General features: G+C 41.8%; 3 protein-coding genes across 6 annotated transcripts in view; 1 reads left to right on the top strand and 2 right to left on the bottom strand.

Annotated features, from left to right (window-relative positions):
* The window catches only part of Cped1 (cadherin like and PC-esterase domain containing 1), a 284218-nt gene extending 280041 nt beyond the window's left edge, over positions 1-4177 (bottom strand). The window contains exon 1 of the mRNA XM_048450954.3: positions 3929-4177. Coding sequence (XP_048306911.3) covers positions 3929-4177 — 249 coding nt within the window. The remainder of the gene's footprint in view (positions 1-3928) is intronic.
* Positions 4178-4974: 797 nt separating this feature from the next.
* Positions 4975-18122, top strand: part of LOC146889706 (uncharacterized) — a 36832-nt gene continuing 23684 nt past the window's right edge. For 2 of the 3 annotated variants that reach the window (XM_085683680.2, XM_085683681.2), the window contains exons 1-2: positions 4975-5151; positions 6621-6877. In XM_085683680.2, the coding sequence (XP_085539806.1) occupies positions 4975-5151; positions 6621-6877 (434 nt within the window). The other variant, XR_014999887.2, reaches the window with a different exon arrangement.
* Positions 15153-18122, bottom strand: part of Ing3 (inhibitor of growth family member 3) — a 28070-nt gene continuing 25100 nt past the window's right edge. For both annotated transcript variants that reach the window (XM_048450958.3, XM_048450957.3), the window contains exon 12: positions 15153-17626. In XM_048450958.3, the coding sequence (XP_048306915.3) occupies positions 17510-17626 (117 nt within the window). In that variant the 3' untranslated portion in view covers positions 15153-17509. The remainder of the gene's footprint in view (positions 17627-18122) is intronic.

Here is an 18122-nt window from a genome sequence, read left to right as displayed (position 1 = left end):
AACAGCCCAGTCACAGCCCGAGGAATAGTAGTTCTCATTGTGTAGCCTCAACGGGAGATAATCAGAAACACATGGCTCTCCCGAGTCTAAACACAGCCCTCACATAGCCATGTTTCCAATAGAGGCGCATGGATGGAGGAGATCACACCCATTGTGTCTGTGTATAATTTAATATGTTTTCTGTGTTATGCAACGTTAAGACTTCAGCTTCCATGAAAATGGGTAAATCTACAGGGCAACCTACCTCAGTAAAGACAACATAACTAGGTTTATATATTAAGTTGGGGATGGTTTTAAGACACGGCAGATTATTAAATAAGATTTAAACAACCAATGTTGAGAGAAAAATCTGGAAGAAATGACAATAGTGCATCTGCTTAACAAGGCACATTGGAATGCACAAGTGGGAAAAGGAATTAAAAGTTGGCCTGAAAGAGGGGCGAGTGCTTCCTTATGGAAAACTGGCAGATCGAATACTGTGATCTCACTGGCACTGGGAACAGCTTTCATGTTGAATTGGCTCCCAGTGGGGAAGGTGTGGAAGGCAATATTATGGTCCTCAAATATCTCCAGCTGTAGGATCCTCTACTACCAGGTAGACAAAGTACAGAGAGCTCTTCTAAGAAAGGATGTGGCCAAAAGATCAGGAAATACTTGCTGCTTATTCATCAATGAACGACTGTGATTAGAGAAACATTCTGCTTTTCTATGTTTTCCCACAAAGTTGCTATTTATTTGTTTGTTTGTTTGTTTTAACATCCTCCTTTGAAGACTAAAAGTTTTTTTTTCACTTTAGGTTTATTTATTCAGACTCAATTGATATGTACACAGAATGAGCAGTTCAACACTGAAGCATTGAGGTTGTGAAGCACTTTCGGGGGTCTTGGTGTGTTTTTAGTTCTGAATATCTAATCAAAGTAAATAATTTGCCCATAGAGATCTGTATGGATATAAAAATGTCAGAGTTTGCACTAAATTTCTGGTGTTTAGAGATCTTTTATATATCCAAACACATTCTAAAAGCATTTAAAGATGGGCGGGTTCAACCATAGTAAAAAAAGAGAGATTCGGCTAAGTTGAATATTTTAACCTGCCAGTAAAAGTAATCACAAATGTCAAAATGTACAGATGAAAAGAAAAATCTACTCCTGTAAGACAGCATTTCTAAAAGCTACTTCTAGGTCTTCAGGAACACCCACCTCTACAATGCCTTGCTGCTCATTTCATTAGTGACTTTAACAAATCGTTATTTTTGACAGGATCTCTGTAGGATTCTTAATGGATTTCTCTTTCCACGCTAGATCCCTGAAAGGATATTTAGCCACTGCAGCTGGTTATTACTTGACTCCTGGAAGATACACTACAAACAAGATTTGTTTATCTCTGGTTCTGACTACGGCTTCCAGGCCACCTTCTTTCTACCTTCTTTGCTATCAGCGGTTGCACACATTAAAATCAGAGGTACAGAGCAAATGTTTGGCAACACATTTTCACATTCACTGAACTATGATTCTCAGTTTAGAATCTTGCTTATGTTTTAAATATTTAAGACTGTGAATCATTTAGGAGCCAAAACCATCATGTGTTTGGCATTCTTCTGGTTGAAGAAAATTCTAGAGTGTATGTTTTTTGTACACCAGCAGCCAATAAGTTTCAGATGTTTTCCAAGGAGCAGGAGTTCTAAAGCTGAAATGGAATTCTCTGTGACAGTCTACAAATAGCAGCAAGCATATGCTTAAGACACAAACAAAGCCAGAATTGGGAAACACCCAGCAGGGAAGTAAAGAAGGCTACAAGCTAATTAATGGATCATTTCCACCTAAATTTCCCAGAAAATATTTAAGTGTTTAAATGTTCCCCTTGCCCATTTTTAAAGAACAGCACAATTACAAACTACCAAACAGTAGCTTTTAAAATTCAGGTACATCTGTCATAAATCGAAAGTATTCAAGAAAATAATAAAAAAAGCAAAGGAAAAAGTTACATAAACTAACCAAAGGTATAGTCTTCAGTTATTTCAGAACACCTGAAGACTGAGTCACACCTTGACTTGAGTCTTCCTTTAAAGATGACCCTGCTCTGTCAGCAGTGAACAATCTTCACGTTTTTTTTTTTTTTTGCTAACAAATGAATGCACACATTGTGACAGTCTTCAAATGCTCAGCATCATAATCTACTGTGATTTGGTATGCGTTCTTCAAGTGCTGGCTTCAGGAAGGGTTGTGCCGGTGTTGACTTTGCTTTTATTTAGAACGTATACTGTGGTAGAACCACACACAGATGGGTTTCTGTGGGAGGCGGCAGGACATTCTGCTAGCCATGTGACTCACTTGCGCATCCTTCAAGTAAGAGTTGACTCATTTCCAAGTCGAGTAACCCCACCGACCACGTACCTACCTGGGTTATGAGTCCGAAATGAAACAAACAAAAGAGTCTATAAAACAACATTACAGGGGTCCTGGAGGTTGCAGTATGGACAATAACTATGTTGCCGCCCAAGATGAAATTCTGCTCCAACCAACAAGCAGGCTCAGAAATTCTGGCTAAGTCTATTTAGATAGAGGGTACCTCTTACCCGTCCCAAAGGTATCTTGCTGTATACTATGTCAACTGACACTGAATTGAATGGTTTTTCCATCACAACTTTTTTTTTATTTATTAAAAATTTCCACATCCTCCCCGCCTCCCTTTTCCCTCTCCTTCCCCACCTCCCCCTCCCTCTCTAGTCCTAAGAGCAGTCAGGGTTCCCTGCCCCGTGGGAAGTCCAAGGTCCTCCCCCCTCCATCCAGGTCTATAAAGGTGAGCATTCAAACAAACCAGGCTCCCACAAAGTCAGTCTATCTTGCATATCACCGTAGAACCTTCATCTGGCGATGGATGGAGATAGAGACAGAGACCCATATTGGAGCACTGGACTGAGCTCCCAAGGTCCATCACAACTTTTTAAATAACCAGTTTTTCACCCGTTTTCTTTTTCAAATTTATATTTGACAGTGAAAAGTCTTTATTTGCAGCTAGGCATGAACAGAGTGCAATATTAAAGCAGAAGTTTTATGTGTTTTCTGGCTTTGTATTGTTTCCTATACTTTATAAATAAAAATGGTGAGACTATCTGCCCATCGTGAATGCAGAATGATCTCTTTTTTTTCCAACTTTGTTTTGCTTTTTCTTTTCCCTAGACAGTGTTTAATGTAGCTCAATCTGGATTCTGGCAAACAATGTATCTAGCCTAGGCTGGCCTTGAACCCCTGGCCCCTGGCCCCTGTCATTCTTGTGCTGCGATTATAAACATGAACCACCACACCAAGAATAAACGCACACTTTGAAAAGAGAAGTCTCACTATTAAACGCTGTCCAGAACTCTTCATGTAGAGCAACCTGGGTTCGTGCTCGCTTCCTGCCTCTGCCTCCTGAGTACTTAGATGATAGGTATGGACATTATACTGAACTGGCATTTCCCTAATTCTATGAACAATTAAACTATATGACAATTATTCTTAAGAAAACTATAGTGCTATTCTTTTAAATGCTTTAGAAATGAGTACATTGGTTTAGAAACATATTCACCAGATTCAGAACCAACTTAGCAGATCATCAGATGGAATTCTGAGAGTGTCTTAGTCCTCTTGCTCTCTGCTTTAAGGGAAGACACCCGAGAGTGACTTTTGTTTCTTATGTATAAATCCTTAGATTTCTTAGATCTCTGGTAGAAAGCATTTCATTTCACTGAAATGAAGATCATATCTAAAAGATAAAGGGCAGAACCCTTTAAGTAGGTTTCGGAAGTTTCTCGGCTTATGTAACACATCACCCAGTCAGCAGGTCACTTTGGGCTGTTTATACTCTGGCTCCCTTTCGGACCTCATGAAAGTTAATTTTAGTTTTGCAGAAAGGAGAGGCCGACTGCTCAGGCTAAACTCAGACTTACCTTCCTGATTTCCTGGCCATTCGCTGAGAGATGGAAGCACCGTTTTTCCCGTGGATAGCCTTGCTCGCATCTGTTAGCCTGGCTTTGTGAGGGTATGTGGGGTACAGACCCAGGAACCTCGGCTGCAAGCTTCTTAGCCCCTCGAAGTGTCAGGGTCTGGTAAAAGAGACAGATTGCCACCACCAAACCCACCAGGAAAGGTCGGGGGCAAAATCGCCGGCGACAAAGGAACACCGGTCGACAGACCATGACCAGTCCAGCTTCACTTGGCCCCTGGCCACGCTGTCAGCATGAAAAAAGTACACATCTGTCTTCTTTTTGCACAACTCCAATCAAGTTCGCCCCAACTCCCCTTGAGAACATTCCGAAGGTTCATGCCAAAGACTCACACAGGTCCCAGCAGTCCGAGGTGTTTAGAGCCTTTCGAGAAGGACAGTAAAAAGTGACTGACTTGCTTATTCTTTTTTTAAGATGTCAAAATAACGAGAGTCGTAAGAAATCATCCGAATGCATCCCGGGCTGGCAAGAGTTCCTTCCGGTAATATCTTATTTCCACAACATTCATAAACTTAGGAGTTCAGCTTGTCTCGGCTTTGGGGCAAAGAGAAAGCACAGTAAAGCGGACCTGAGTCTGGAAACAGCCCCGAAGACGCCGCAGAGGGAACGCGAAGTGCCTGTTGCACAGCTGGGCGCAGGCCAGGTTGCCCTAGCAGTTTCTCATTTTCCCTCCGGTTTGAAAGCCGCCCTGCTCTCAGCGGTTTCTGAACTGCTTCCCTTCGTTCAGTTTTCAATTGCCACTTTGCTCTCAGCATCCGCGGCCTTTAACAGAAGAAGGGAATAGCAGTTTGAAAGTGTGGGGCTACTGTCAGGGTTTTGCTTGCGTTTGGTCGCATTCTGTTTCAAGTTCAAAGTTCTGTGTACTTACTCAGTTTTCATCCTTTTAAGCCAGAAATTTTTTTTTCCACGATCCCCTAACGGATTGCTGATCAAAATCACTTGGAAGGAAACACCCCGGCGTAGGACTCCACCTCGTTTCACTCACACGCATGGACACACACGCGCAGACACGCGGAGACACGCGCGCGCCAGCTGCCCACAGGGCCGAGAGCCGGGGGACCTGGGCCATCGCTGCCACCCGGGCCGAGCGGGGCGGAGCTAAGCCCAGGGCTCCTCTGGCCTTGGGGGCAGTCCGAGCCGGGCTGTCAGCTCTGCAGCAGCAAACGGTAGGCTACTGTGCTTGGGGGAACAGCAGTTAGGGTCGCCTCTGAAACGTGGCTGCCTAGCCAAACCCACGGAATTAGAAACATACTTGATGCCCGATCGATCATCTGTGCCGCTGCATTTGCCTAAGACAGCACTATAATAACAAAAGGCTCCTAGTCAAGGGCTGCTAAAGGCCGACTCGGGAGTTAACGGGGGAAGGTCATCACTCCGGGGAATTGTGGTCACGCTGAAGAGGACAAGAGAGTCGTTAGGACAGCCTGGACCACAGATCAGGAAACATTCGAGTAACTGAAAGTCCCCTCTCCACTCCAGCACCGAGTGCTACCGCAGTTATTACTTCTCCTTTTTGAGGTCTTTCCAAGGCAAAAAGCGTGATGTCTGGCTTTTCAAAGGAGCTGACTGTAACAGGTACTGAGTGTTCTAACTTCTGCCCAGGGGAAAGGGGTACGGAGCAGGCTTAATTTAAGTCCGTACCGACTCTCGCATGGGCATTGACACCAGGGCCGGTTGGCAGCTCCCATCATCGCTCTAGGCTCGGCAGGCTGGCTGAGGGACCATCAAGGAGAACTTCCAGGCCCTTGCTTTGTCAGCCCCGGGAAGGATTGGTTTAGGTTCACAGAGGACATTAAAGACTGTAAACCTAGATAGTTTCTACACTTTTGGTCTAACCGAACTTTTTATAGGCAGGCGTTCTCCGGTGAGGCCACACTCCTAGAGTAAGCCCATAGGACTCAGCCGTTTGTCCCTAATATTTTGTGAGGAGGAGCGCCCCCTAGAGGCTCACAGCTACAACAGGCTCAGAAAATAGGGACTTCTCTTGCTGGCAAGAAACTTCATTTATATGAGCCAGCTTGAGATAAATGAGACTGTGTCAAAAAAGTTAGTACCTCACAAACAAATTAGGTAATTATATAATAGCCATGCACTCATTTCAAGTTCTTTTATGTAGTCTTTATAAAATGTTTTAATACTATATGATATATAAATCCAAAGCCTTCAATACCTTGGCAAATGAGGGAATGAGAATTAACCTGTTTTTCACATTTAGACATCGAGAAAGCATTTCTATTGCGTGCCATAGGCTTTTTGTTGATGTAATATGATTTGAAGACTAATAGAAATCACTAGACTTCCAAACTGGAATGGTTTCTATGCTATCAAGGCCTCAAAATGTGGTAAAAGCTATTTTCTGGGTGCTTTAAGCCACATAGCTACTTATTAATAGTAAGGCTTAAATTCTGAAAAAAAATAAAGATTTATGGAAGCATTTTTAAAAAGATCCTTAAGTTGCTGAGTCAGAATACCAAAGAGTAAAATGGATATTAAGTAGAATAGTCTTCGAATGAATTGGGAGAAGGGAAAGCCAACAGAAGAGAAAACTTTTAGACAATGTTGTCGATTTAGTTTGGCCAAAAGAAATCTTCAGTTCCGGTAAATTGAAGAATTAAATTCCTTATCTTGACTACAGAGTCCAACGGAGAAGAAGACAGCCAACAAAGTAATACTGGAAGAAAAGAAGGGGTTAGTCAGAACAAGAATGTGGCAAAGAAAACAGAGGGCCAAATGGAATGAGACTCCAGGACCGCAGCAGGCGCTGGAGGAGACCCACTGTGGACAGAAACCGTCACGTTCACCTTTTACCAGCTGTTCTGAAAGAGGAGTTTGGAATAGGGAAGGCCACCCTATCATCTGTGAGACGACATCTTTTGAAGTATCGTTGACCAGGTGAGAGCGCACATGGACAGCACCTGAGCATTCGGAACAGCTGGCAATGGCACAGCTGGGTGCTGGCTCTCCAGGCTCAGTCCTCACAGAGCCTAGGATGTGGTGGGGTGTCAAATCAGTGGCAGATCCTTTAATAAACGAGCCACGGGGAACATAAAAGAACCAGACACAAATCCTGGCACTAATTAATTGTTCTCTTCCCATCATCCTTTGGGACGAAGGTGGGAACTGTGGGCTAGAGAGGATGAACTTGTGGGTTTTAGCCATGCCTGAGGTCAGACATATTTGAATTGAAAGTTTCAATGGCTCGATAAAGATAGACGTTGTACATATGTATGCAGTACCGTGTAATGTTTCTATACTTGCACATAGCATGCCATTTATGTCAGGTCAAACATATCTAGTGACTCAATGTTTATCATTTCTTTAGAATTCCTCTTTGTAACTTTTGTAAACATGTGCATTATCTGTAGTCATCAACAGCACATTAGAGATTTTTGCTTCTAACTATAACTTAGTGCCCAGAGACGACCTTTCCACTCAGCCTGGCCTGGCGACCAACATTCTACTCTGGTTTTACGTTCCACCCAAGTGGGATCACGCAATCATTACTTTTCACACTTGCTCTTCTCCACTCAGTGATCTCCAGTTCCGTCCATGTTGTCAGAAACAACAGGGCCTCATTCTGTCTTTGTATCTGAATGGTGTATCCATACCTCACTGTCTGCACTCACCAGCTGAAGAACACAGTAGCTGCTTCCATCTTTGGCTGCTGTAAATAATGGAGTAGACGAGAGTGTGGGTGCCCTTTAAATATAGTCTTGTATCTTTTGCTTCTCCACACAGCAATGGCGTCGAGTGACTATTTAGTAGCTCTATTTTTAAATTTTTGATGAACCTGCAATCCTTTGCCCCTAGATATAGTAATTAACATTCTCACCAACACTCCAGTCTCTTATTTGTACTTGTAACTTTGCCTTCTGTAATAGCCATTCTCATGGAGGTGAAGAAACATCTTGTGATGGTTTTGATTTGTATTTCCCTGTTATTAGAAAGCTGATTATTCTCCCATATATTAAAAAGTGATTTGATACATTTTTTGACAAATGTCTAAATGCAGCCAGTTTTTTTCAACTGAGTTTGTTTTTTTTTTTTCTTTCTTTTGCCTTTGAGGTCTTTGACTTCTTTATGTAGTGAATATAAAGCTAAGCAGAGCTATGCTGGAGTCTGTAGGAGTCTGAACAGGAAACAAAAAAGACACATATTGGCTCAAAAATGGAAGCAGGAGGGCACATCTAGAGTACCATTGTGAACTGGGGTTTCCGGCATTGTTTCAAATTGGATGCATTTGTGCATCTACTAAAAATTAGTCTTAAAAGGTAGGCATTTAGCAGCACCGAGACAACAGAATGGCAAACATATTCTAATTCCAAAGTTGTACAAAACAGAATAGTCTACCATAAAACAAAATCCTTCAGTGATCTTTCCAACAAATAAAACGAGATCTTTCATTGCATATCTAGCTACTTCTGGGTTTGGGTATGGACTAGAGGTACTGGTACTTGACAATCAGTGAAGGCTTTTTGCTTGTTTTATGGTGTTGGGGAATCAAACCCAGAACCTTGTACATGCTAGGTAAGCACTCAACCACTGAGGTACCCTCGATACTTGGATTTTGTTTTCTTTTTTTGAGACAGGGTCTCACTGCGTAGCCTGCGCAGACCAGGAGCTTGCTATGTAACCGAGGCTGGCCCCAAACCTATAATCCTCCCATTTCTGCTTTCCAAATGCTGGGATTATGAAAAATGTATTTAAGGTATTAATTTTTAAAACTGGAGATAAAAATATGTGTAAGAAGCTTCCAGTGTTGGATCAAGAACTTTAGGAATATCACATAAATCTGAATCTCAATTTCATTATAAACAAGGGGCATCATGATCAATAGATATCCTCAAATGTTGCTTGATGTCCCAAAGTTTTGCTTCTTGTGACAAATTTCAATGTGAAAATCCTGCAGTCTTCTGGGCCCTGCTGGCTTCTTCCAGGGCACAGCGTTTCTCTACAAGGTCCTTGCTCATGATAGTGTAAAACCTGGCTGCAGGTACTCATGGTGATGTTGCGAGTCAACTGTTGGGAATGCTGTCAGCAGTGATAGGCCCCTTTAAAGTCAGACTACCTTCTCAGCTCCTATCATCTCTCAGGAAATGCTCGTTCTGGAATCTTCCCAGTAAACTCTAAGCATAAGTTAGTAGTTTTAAATCATGAGTAATACATTAAATCTGTTCAAAAGACATCCTAGACTCTATGGAAGAGAAGACATGTGACAAGGTCTATAAATGACTGGGGTAAGGCAGCAGCCTGGTCCAAGAAGGATGACTAACCATTTTTAAAATCTCAGTGGCTGATGCATTAAAGCTCCCATTTAGCTCATACAACTTTTTATCACTTCTGTTCCTACGAAGACATTTGATGACTTCTTAGATATCCACCAGGCTAACACAAGAGGAACAAGAAAGAATTGGCTATCTCTTAGGAAGACAGTTTCAGATTAGCAAATGTCATTGTATTAGTCAGGGCCACTGAAATGGACCCGCCCTGTGGGGAATGTGCTTATCAATAAGCCTAGGAGGAAGGAAGGGAACTGATACACACGGCTGAAGTGAGGACAAACCGCGCGTCATGTGTCCTGGAGAAACAAAAGAGGGAATTCCTATCTTTCAGGAAGTGGTAAGGTAAGCTTCAGAACAGGGGCTTTTTTCTCAACTGGCCCTGAAGAGTCTCAATAACTTCAACTGCTGTCAAAGGCGAAACACGGACCTCACATTCTAATGGGGGAACTACTGAAAATATAGCTGGGAAAGTGTTTGCTACAGATGGAAGATGGCTTCAGTAATTTCCAAACTTAAACTTACTTGGTCGTCATGGGCAAACCTTAGGCATCCAAGAAGTTTCTTAACGGCGGGATATGATGAAGGTGACAACAGAGCCATTGTTGTCAACTTTAACTGTAAACACACAAAACCAAGCCTCCTTTCTATTTCATGTGGAATAAAAATAACGGGGTCAAAGTCATGGATTTTTCTCTGTGGTGCAAATATATATACAGAATTGGATAGAAACTTTTCTGTCACGTATACTGTGCCAACCCCTTTGTTCCTTAAAGAGGCAGATGCCACAATCTGATAGCTGTACACAAGTGCACCTCATTAGGTGTGCTAAACAGAGCTCTGCATTGCAGACGCTATAACTCTGTTTCAGATTTCGCATCTCGCATCCTCTTATTAATCCGAACAGCTTTCGCCCCTTGCTCATGGAAACTGGGAGAACTGTCCACAACTGGGCTCACATGTGGCTCTGGAAGTGCCGTGGCATTAGTCAAAGAACTCCAAAGGCATGGAACACGAAAACAATGCTTTTTTTTTTTTTTTGGCTGATTGCTCTCTGATGCTTGAAGCTGTCAACATTTGAACACGCCTACTTTCCTTTCTATTCCACTTGCTTCTCTCCAATCACCACGTGGAGCCACTTCTGATCAGGATACGGATTGCAACGAGGAGAACATCTAATGTGACAAAGATCTGAGGATCACGTGAAAACATTAAGAAGAAAAAATTTAAAAAGGCACACACTGCAATACTGCCCGCGTTGCCCAGTGTGAGCCCGCTTTATACATGAAAGTCAAACGCAGCTCGACGTCTTCACGGTCGCACTGTTTGCACTTCTGGTTTGTTTCAGTCGGCACACCTTGCAATGTGCACATTTCAAGATGAAAAATCTGTTCTGATAGCTCGAAGCCTCTGAAGCAAACGCTGCTGACTTTGGATCTCCCTCTAGAGCGAGGCTTGCAAACCACACATCACCCCAGGGATTCCTCACGTGAACACTTGGTGCCACCTTTTACAAATGAGTCAGCTGCTTAGTTCATAAGTTTCAATGGGTCATTCACTTCCCACACCTGTCTCTTGATAGGCATTTTGAATCAACTTGCACTGGCACCAAATTTCTTGGCATCACTGTGTGCTGTATTTTATTTCATATTGTGCTAACACAACTGTACAGTGCATAAGTTGCTTCATGCCGAAAGCTATTATACGTATCTCTATGCTTCTGTTGTATCAGAGTGTCTACCTGCAAGGGATTGCTTTCAAAATGTGCACCGTGGAAACCTATACATTAATGCTTAAAACACGTTGTATCATTATTCCCATTGTTTTCCTAATGATTTCACATCTTGGTGATATTTGTTTCAGGAAGGCGGTTTCTTCCCCGGGGAAGATTTAGTAGTTTCTAGACTACAACCGGCACTGGAATACTTTTGGCACTGATGCCACTGGCTTTTAGTGCAGAAGCCCACCGTTGTTATTAATTCTATCCTCTAATGAAGACAGTCCCAAATCAATCATTGACAGAAAAGAAGATGCCAAAAAGTGCTGAGGCTGGGAAATGTCAAATTTAACTGGAGGGATAGTTTCCCTGTTCCTATCTGTGGCTGCATCCGATTTGTCTGCTGCTTCTATTAGGACAGTGAGTGTATCAGCAAAGGCATGGCCAGCTTCTCTGTGATTTTAGCAACTTCCTGGGTATAATTACACAGATCCTTTCCTCCCAAATGTTAATTATAGATATAGAGCTTCTTTTAAGCATCTTAAATGCCTTTCACATTTGCATCCTTTAAGCTATATATAAGCTGGGTATGGTGGTACATGCCTAGAATCCAAGCACTCAGGAGGCTGACTCAGGAAGATCACACAGATCCGAGGCCAGCTGGTGCTGCAGAGTGAGTACCGGCCTGAACTACGGAGGGAGGCTCTGCCTCAAAATACCAAACCAAACCAAACCAAGCAACCCCCCACCCCAAAAAAAACAAATACCATGCGGATGTTATACACACTTATGTCTATCGATGGAACTGGATGGTCAGATAAATAGATAAGAGGGGAAGACTCAATGGGTACACAGGATGGGAATCAGTTAGTCAATTGTAGTAGGAGGCCGCTTGTTTGTTCCAGGCTGCCAGACCATGAAATAATAACTCAGAAACTATATTATTTAAATCACTGCTTGGCCAATCACTTAAGCGTATTCCTAGCTAGCTCTTATATCTTTAGTTAACCCACACCAGCCAATGAATACTATTTCTTTAAATTTCTTTAGGACAGGCATTTACACACTCATAAGAAGTCAGAACTTGTTCTTAACCGTTCAATAACATAGAAAATATTAGTATGTTTAGCTTTTGCTATAAAAATAGCAAATTACATTCTCAACAGAAATCTCATTGGTCTTTTCTATAGATCTGCAATATGGATTCTTTAGAGACAAAATTTAAAATGTTGCAGGACAGCTATGACTTGGCTATTCCTCCATCCTTCCCACTTTTACTTTCCTTCTCTTCCTCCCTTCCCAGCTTCCCTTTTCTTTAGTGTATTTCAGGCATCTGTTTCCACTTTCTGGAAATAAAGATATTCTGAGACTTCTCCAGCATTAACGTCACAAGGTGACATTTATGCATGGTGTGGAGAGGTGGAAATGGCTTGTCTAGTGGCTCACGAATGCTGGCCTTCATCTAGAAAATCTGAGAGGATGAGGAGGTAGCATTCGTGGAGAGAATGTGGCTCTCCGGTCACGTGACTCTGACAGAAGGATCTCTTCCATCTTGAATCCAAACCGTAAGATCAATACATATGCTTCGTTGTTTTTTCAACAGAACACTGGGCTTCCCTTAAAAACACCCACACATGACAGACAGCAGTAAAAGCAAAGCCCTTTGCAAATTGGGGAAATCGTCACAAGTGTCTGTCTAACAAGACCCTCAAGAGATAAGTAACTGACCTGTTCCAGAGCAGTACAAAGGTCAAGGACAGGGACATATATTTTGGTAGATTCTGATGTGACATACTGGGAAAGACCAACTAAAACCTACTACCAGCTACTAGCAGATGTCTCGCATCTACACTCTGGGTTACACAGAAGCATTCTCGGCTGAACTATTACACTGCATCTACCGAGTACATCCATTTCCTGTCCTTAGACACCCACTGCAATTGTTCCTATTTTAATGTCCCAGTGTTGAGACTGCCTCTGCCGAGCAGATCTAACAATGCAAAATATTAAGTCACAGCCACTGGGGTTTTTGTTTTTTGCTCTTCTCTGCTACTGTAGTAAGAGCTGTGGGTGCTTTAAACGAATCCATCTTGAAAGCCAGCAGCCACACAACTTTCTAAGCCGAGTGCTTATCATTTCCTAACAACGGCGAGTGGGCATGGGGAATGGCGGTGAGAACCCGTCAATGGCATATCCTCATCTCGCTCCCCACACCAGCTCAACGTCCCGGTTCAGGTTGCTGTAAGCCACAGAAAAATCAAAATGAATTACAATGTTCTTCTCTGATTTCCTTGTTAGGAGTGAAGAAAGCAGGAAGGAACACTGGATTAGCCCAAAACGGAATTTTATGGCTCTGCCGATTACAGTGAGGAAATTATTAAAACTCTTTCAAATGAGAATTCTAATCATGTTGAAGCTTGTAACTAAATAGTTACAAATAACTCAGAATACATATGTGGCTTACAACTTTAAAACAAACTAGCAGAAAGGAGTATAGTTCTTCCTTAGCAAACTTGAACTAAAAACAAAACCCTAAAGCCAACTAACTCATTTTTAAATCAACATGCCTCTGACAGAATCAAATCTCAAGTATTTTATTAGGTAAAAACCAAAACCCGATTCTACAATTTAGACTCTTTTGTAAATAAGAAAACCTGTAAATCTTGACTTGAAATTCGTATTTGCTGTTCAAACATAACTCAGTTATAACTGAGGGTGGAGTTGGCCAGAGGGATCAGGAGGTAAAGACCCTTGCCTGCAAGCCTGGTGGCCTGAGTTTGAATCCCCAGAACCCACATAAAGTGGAAGGAGAAAACATGTTGTGCAATACGACTTTAACTAGGCACGGATCTGTTGTATTTGTTTATGCTGCATTTGTTTAATGATGTGTTGCTTTGCCTACCTATGGTACCTGATTGGTCTAATAAAAAGCTGAACGGCCAATAGGCAGTAGAGGGATAGGCAGGGCTGGCAGGCAGAGAGAATAAGTAAGAGGAAGAATCTAAGCTCACAAGGAAAGAAGAGAAAACAAGGAAAAAGAGCGGGAGATGCCCAGGGCCAGCCAGGCAGCCGCGAGTCAGCCAGACGGGGAAAAGCATAAATGAAGAACACACAGAATGAAAGGTAAAAAGCCCCGAGGCAAACTGTAGATGAAGAGAAACAGGTTAAATTAAGTTATAGGAGCTAGTGGGACAGGCATAAGAGATGGCTGAGTATGCATAATTAATAAGCCTCCACGTCATGATTTGGGGGCCGGCAGTCCTAGAAGGCCTGCTACAAGAACCAACTCTGCAAAGTTGTTCTCTGAACCCTACGTGTGCACTGTGGCAAGTCCCCCCTCCGCCCCAACCCGCCCCCTTAAAAATAGGGTAAATAACTAGTTTAAATTTAACAGCTATCAATTTCCAAGCTACAGGCTACTTTGGAGACGTCCGTCCTTTTAAATTGTTACCAATGATTTAAGCAACGATCGGTAAATATCCCCCCTTCTACTACAAACTATCTGTTGGTTACGTAAAATGACCTGCTTAAATCAGCTCTTGCTCAGCCCCTGGGTTCTGCTGGACATTGTACCTCTTTACCTCAGGTCTACGAAATGCAGATTACTGGTGCCCTAGAACACATATGCTCTGTCTTTAGGATACAGTTCAAACGATTCATCCTTCAGGCTCCCTTTTGGCTGCAATAATCAATTCCCCTGCCTTCCAACGTTCCCATGGTGCTTCTTATATTCATCATAGCATTTGCCAAGATATTACAATTATCTGTCAGCAAGCTGGCCCCCATCACTTCAACAACACACATTCCTAAATGCACGTCATTCTAGGTGCCTGAGTGCTTACCAGCTGAAAAGTTATACTGATAGCTTTCAGGTTCTTTTCTTAAAGCCTGTTTGCTGATTGTGTTTAATGTAAAGAAGAACACTGCAGTGTCCACATATCTAGGTAGCTTGCCTCTTATAATCCAAGCTTAACAAGCAGCAGTTTATATAAGATTAAAGTCAATTAATTGAATGAACAATACTATTTCTAAAGTCCAAGGGACTTATGCATTATACAAACCTAACATCGTTAGAAACCAAAAGTACATTGAGTGTGCTTTAAGGAAAAAATGAGCCAAAAATCTGGCTACCCTTTAAAAAGAATGACTGTAAGGTTATCAAACACTCAGCTTCATGGAGGCATTTAATTAAGCCATTTATTGCTTCAAATGTGTCGCCATGAACATTTAAATATACACTACAGCAGTAAGGCCTCATTTTATTTTCTCACCACCTATAAACTGTGAACTCACAGTTGGGCCTTTTGTGCCACCCACTGTTACACAAGTTTTGTACAACAGAGATTCTGAATGTCCTTGGTGTAAATGTTACAAAGAACATTAATCACTGGCCGTGTTGCTTTAATGAGGTAGTTCCATGTTTGGCCATATATGTATGCATGGACATACACATACACACAGCTATATAATTTAGTGACAGATTCTACTCATTTCTAAATATTTAGTGTCAAATTTTGGTGTATTTCCTTATGTATAGTTGATAAGAATCAATGCGTGGTCTCGAAGCTTGCTGGCATGTTTTCTCGGTGACTCGGGAGGCAGAACTTGGGAAGTGAGTGAAGCTGGAGCCAATGAGCGCAGGCATGTCCCTGTCTTGTCACAGGACTTTCTCTTAAGATCCAGAGATTTCCTCTAGCCAGCTGTCAGAGAGAGACTGAGTTTGGAAGAGTCACACCAGGTGCCTACAGGATGCAAGTACCTTTCATCTGAGCATCTCATGACAGCGTATGACTGAGCTAACAGAACACAACTATATACATGTCTTAACGGCTCATGAAATCCCCATGAAAACACGATCGTGAAATCACACCCTTGATGATACAAAATACTGAGGACCATATAAACCTGTCTTTAAGGCCAACAACGGTTACAAAGTTAGCCCGTGGCAGCTCAGCATCACTGGATCTTAGAGCTGGATGAAGCTCCTAAAATCTACCAAAGTTCTACCGTTTAGGTAGCACTACACGGATTTAACACTGCCTTTTGATTAAGTTCTAAAAGATTCACAGTGGGCTTCATTAAAACACAAGCTTATGGACTTCATACATTTCAATAAAAAGGAAGATTGATATAATAGCTGTCTGTGAAGGTTCAGCAAGTTTTCCACCCATCATAACTGGACACATTTTAAGCGAACCCTCCACTATGTACAGCCCATCATCTCAGTAGCACCTATGGACAAGGACCTCGGGAGAGCTCTGAGGACAGCCGACAACCAGCATTACTTTGGTTTCACAGAGCCCAGGGTGATTAAGACTTGAATTAACTCCCACATCACCGTGTCACAGAATTAAACACAGAGCTGAAATTTTAAGGTCTCTTTAGTTATATTGGTCACACTGCTTCCAATCCAAACATCTACAGTCATTATTTTCACTTTATCTGCTGTAATTAGGTTTCTTTTTTATCCTTAGATTCAAAGCAAAGCCAGAGAAATATCTTAGAAAAATACATTTGACACTTCGAATTTACATTAAAAATGTCCTTCCCTTATTCCATAACACAATTTCCAACCATTATTATAGAAATCATAGATTACATAGCATTCTGCATGCTAACCGCTAATCTTTTTTAGATTATGAAAATTAGAAATAAATTGCAATTAAGAAATTTTCATAATTAATTGTGTAAAGTATAAATACAAGTTCTTTTTTTAAAAACTTTATTTTAACACCTAATACAATTCCAATTTAAGGATTACTTGCACAAAAAAATAAACACATTTGGTATAAAAATGTATCACTTTAACGCCCTTTCCCGCGTTGGCCCCCACCCCCACCCTCTTGAGCCGCACTCTATCTGGATGCAGAACACATAGACCAATGGCACGAATCAGGTCTCACCTACAGGAGTTTCTGTTTATGTACCCAGGTACTCTAGAGGACACCAGCCCACTTTACCACATGAACCAATCCCTTCAGCCTGCTCAATGAGTTTCACAAAGAAACAGAGCTTATAATACAGGCATCTTAAAAACCATTATCTTAAATCCTTTTTAGAAGGACTGATTTTTTTTTGTTTGTTTTTTGTTTTTTTTTTTCAACCATTTATATACAGTGTAACATAACAGCTCTGGAGTACAGTACATGCAGCAGAATATACCTGTTGAATACAAAATACTTTCTTAAAATCTTCATCGTTGGAATTCTTTGAAGTTTAAATTATAGAATGCCCATTACTTTGAGAAAATGGTTGAGGAGTACAAATGTCTGCATATGTTGGCCACAGAAATAATCCAAGGCTAACTGGAATAATATTCATAGCACACCAGGAGTGCATAAATAATTTACTTACATTATTAAAATACAACTCATAAAATTCAAGTTCAAGATCTTATAGGATTGTCTATGTAAATCCTGTAAGTGGTTGCCTGGAAATGAGTTGCTTCTTCTTCCCCGCGTCTCTCTTTCTAGAGTCCCATACAAACGCCAAGCCGAAGCCCTTCCTCGACCGAGGGAAGCGCCCCCTCTATTTGTGCCGGCTGCCTCTTCTCTTCATGGCGGCCGTGCACTGTGGACAGTACCACTTTCCCTTCGGGGCCTCTGTTAAGCCAACACACCCATAGTGGAACCACTCTATCGGGCACTGGAAAGCAAACATAGAAACAGAGTGTCGGTACTTCTAAAGAATAAACAGTAAAAATGTCAGGAAACAGAGTACTTCATTTAACTGAAATTATACTTGTGCAGTCAGACTTCTTGGATCCTGGCAGTGCCTTAGCGGTAACTGAGTCCAACTGATCTACCTCATGGACAACGAAATGGAAGCACAAAAAAGGATGCTTCTCTGGTAAAAAGGAGGCGCATGGACTCTACAACCTGAGCGCTACAGAGAGAACACTCACTCACTGTCGTCAACTTGGGTGGCCAGGCAGAAACGTTTTCCAAAGACAAAAGAAGATGGAATCTTATAGGAAGAAGGAAAATACGCTAAGATGTAAAGATGCTCAGACATCATTGGTCTCTTAGGAAGTTGGATGAGCTGGCTGTAACTAAAGACATCAAGAGGGGTGGCTGTGCTTCCTTTCTGCTGCTCTATTCAGATATGGAGAAAATTCTCTATGAAACATTCAGAAACTCTT

This window comes from Myodes glareolus, chromosome 25 (genome assembly GCF_982192425.1).
Source record: "Myodes glareolus chromosome 25, mMyoGla1.1, whole genome shotgun sequence".
Taxonomy (NCBI): domain Eukaryota; kingdom Metazoa; phylum Chordata; class Mammalia; order Rodentia; family Cricetidae; genus Myodes; species Myodes glareolus.
Note: the sequence above shows the minus strand (reverse complement) of the source record. Positions and strands in the feature narration are given on the sequence as shown.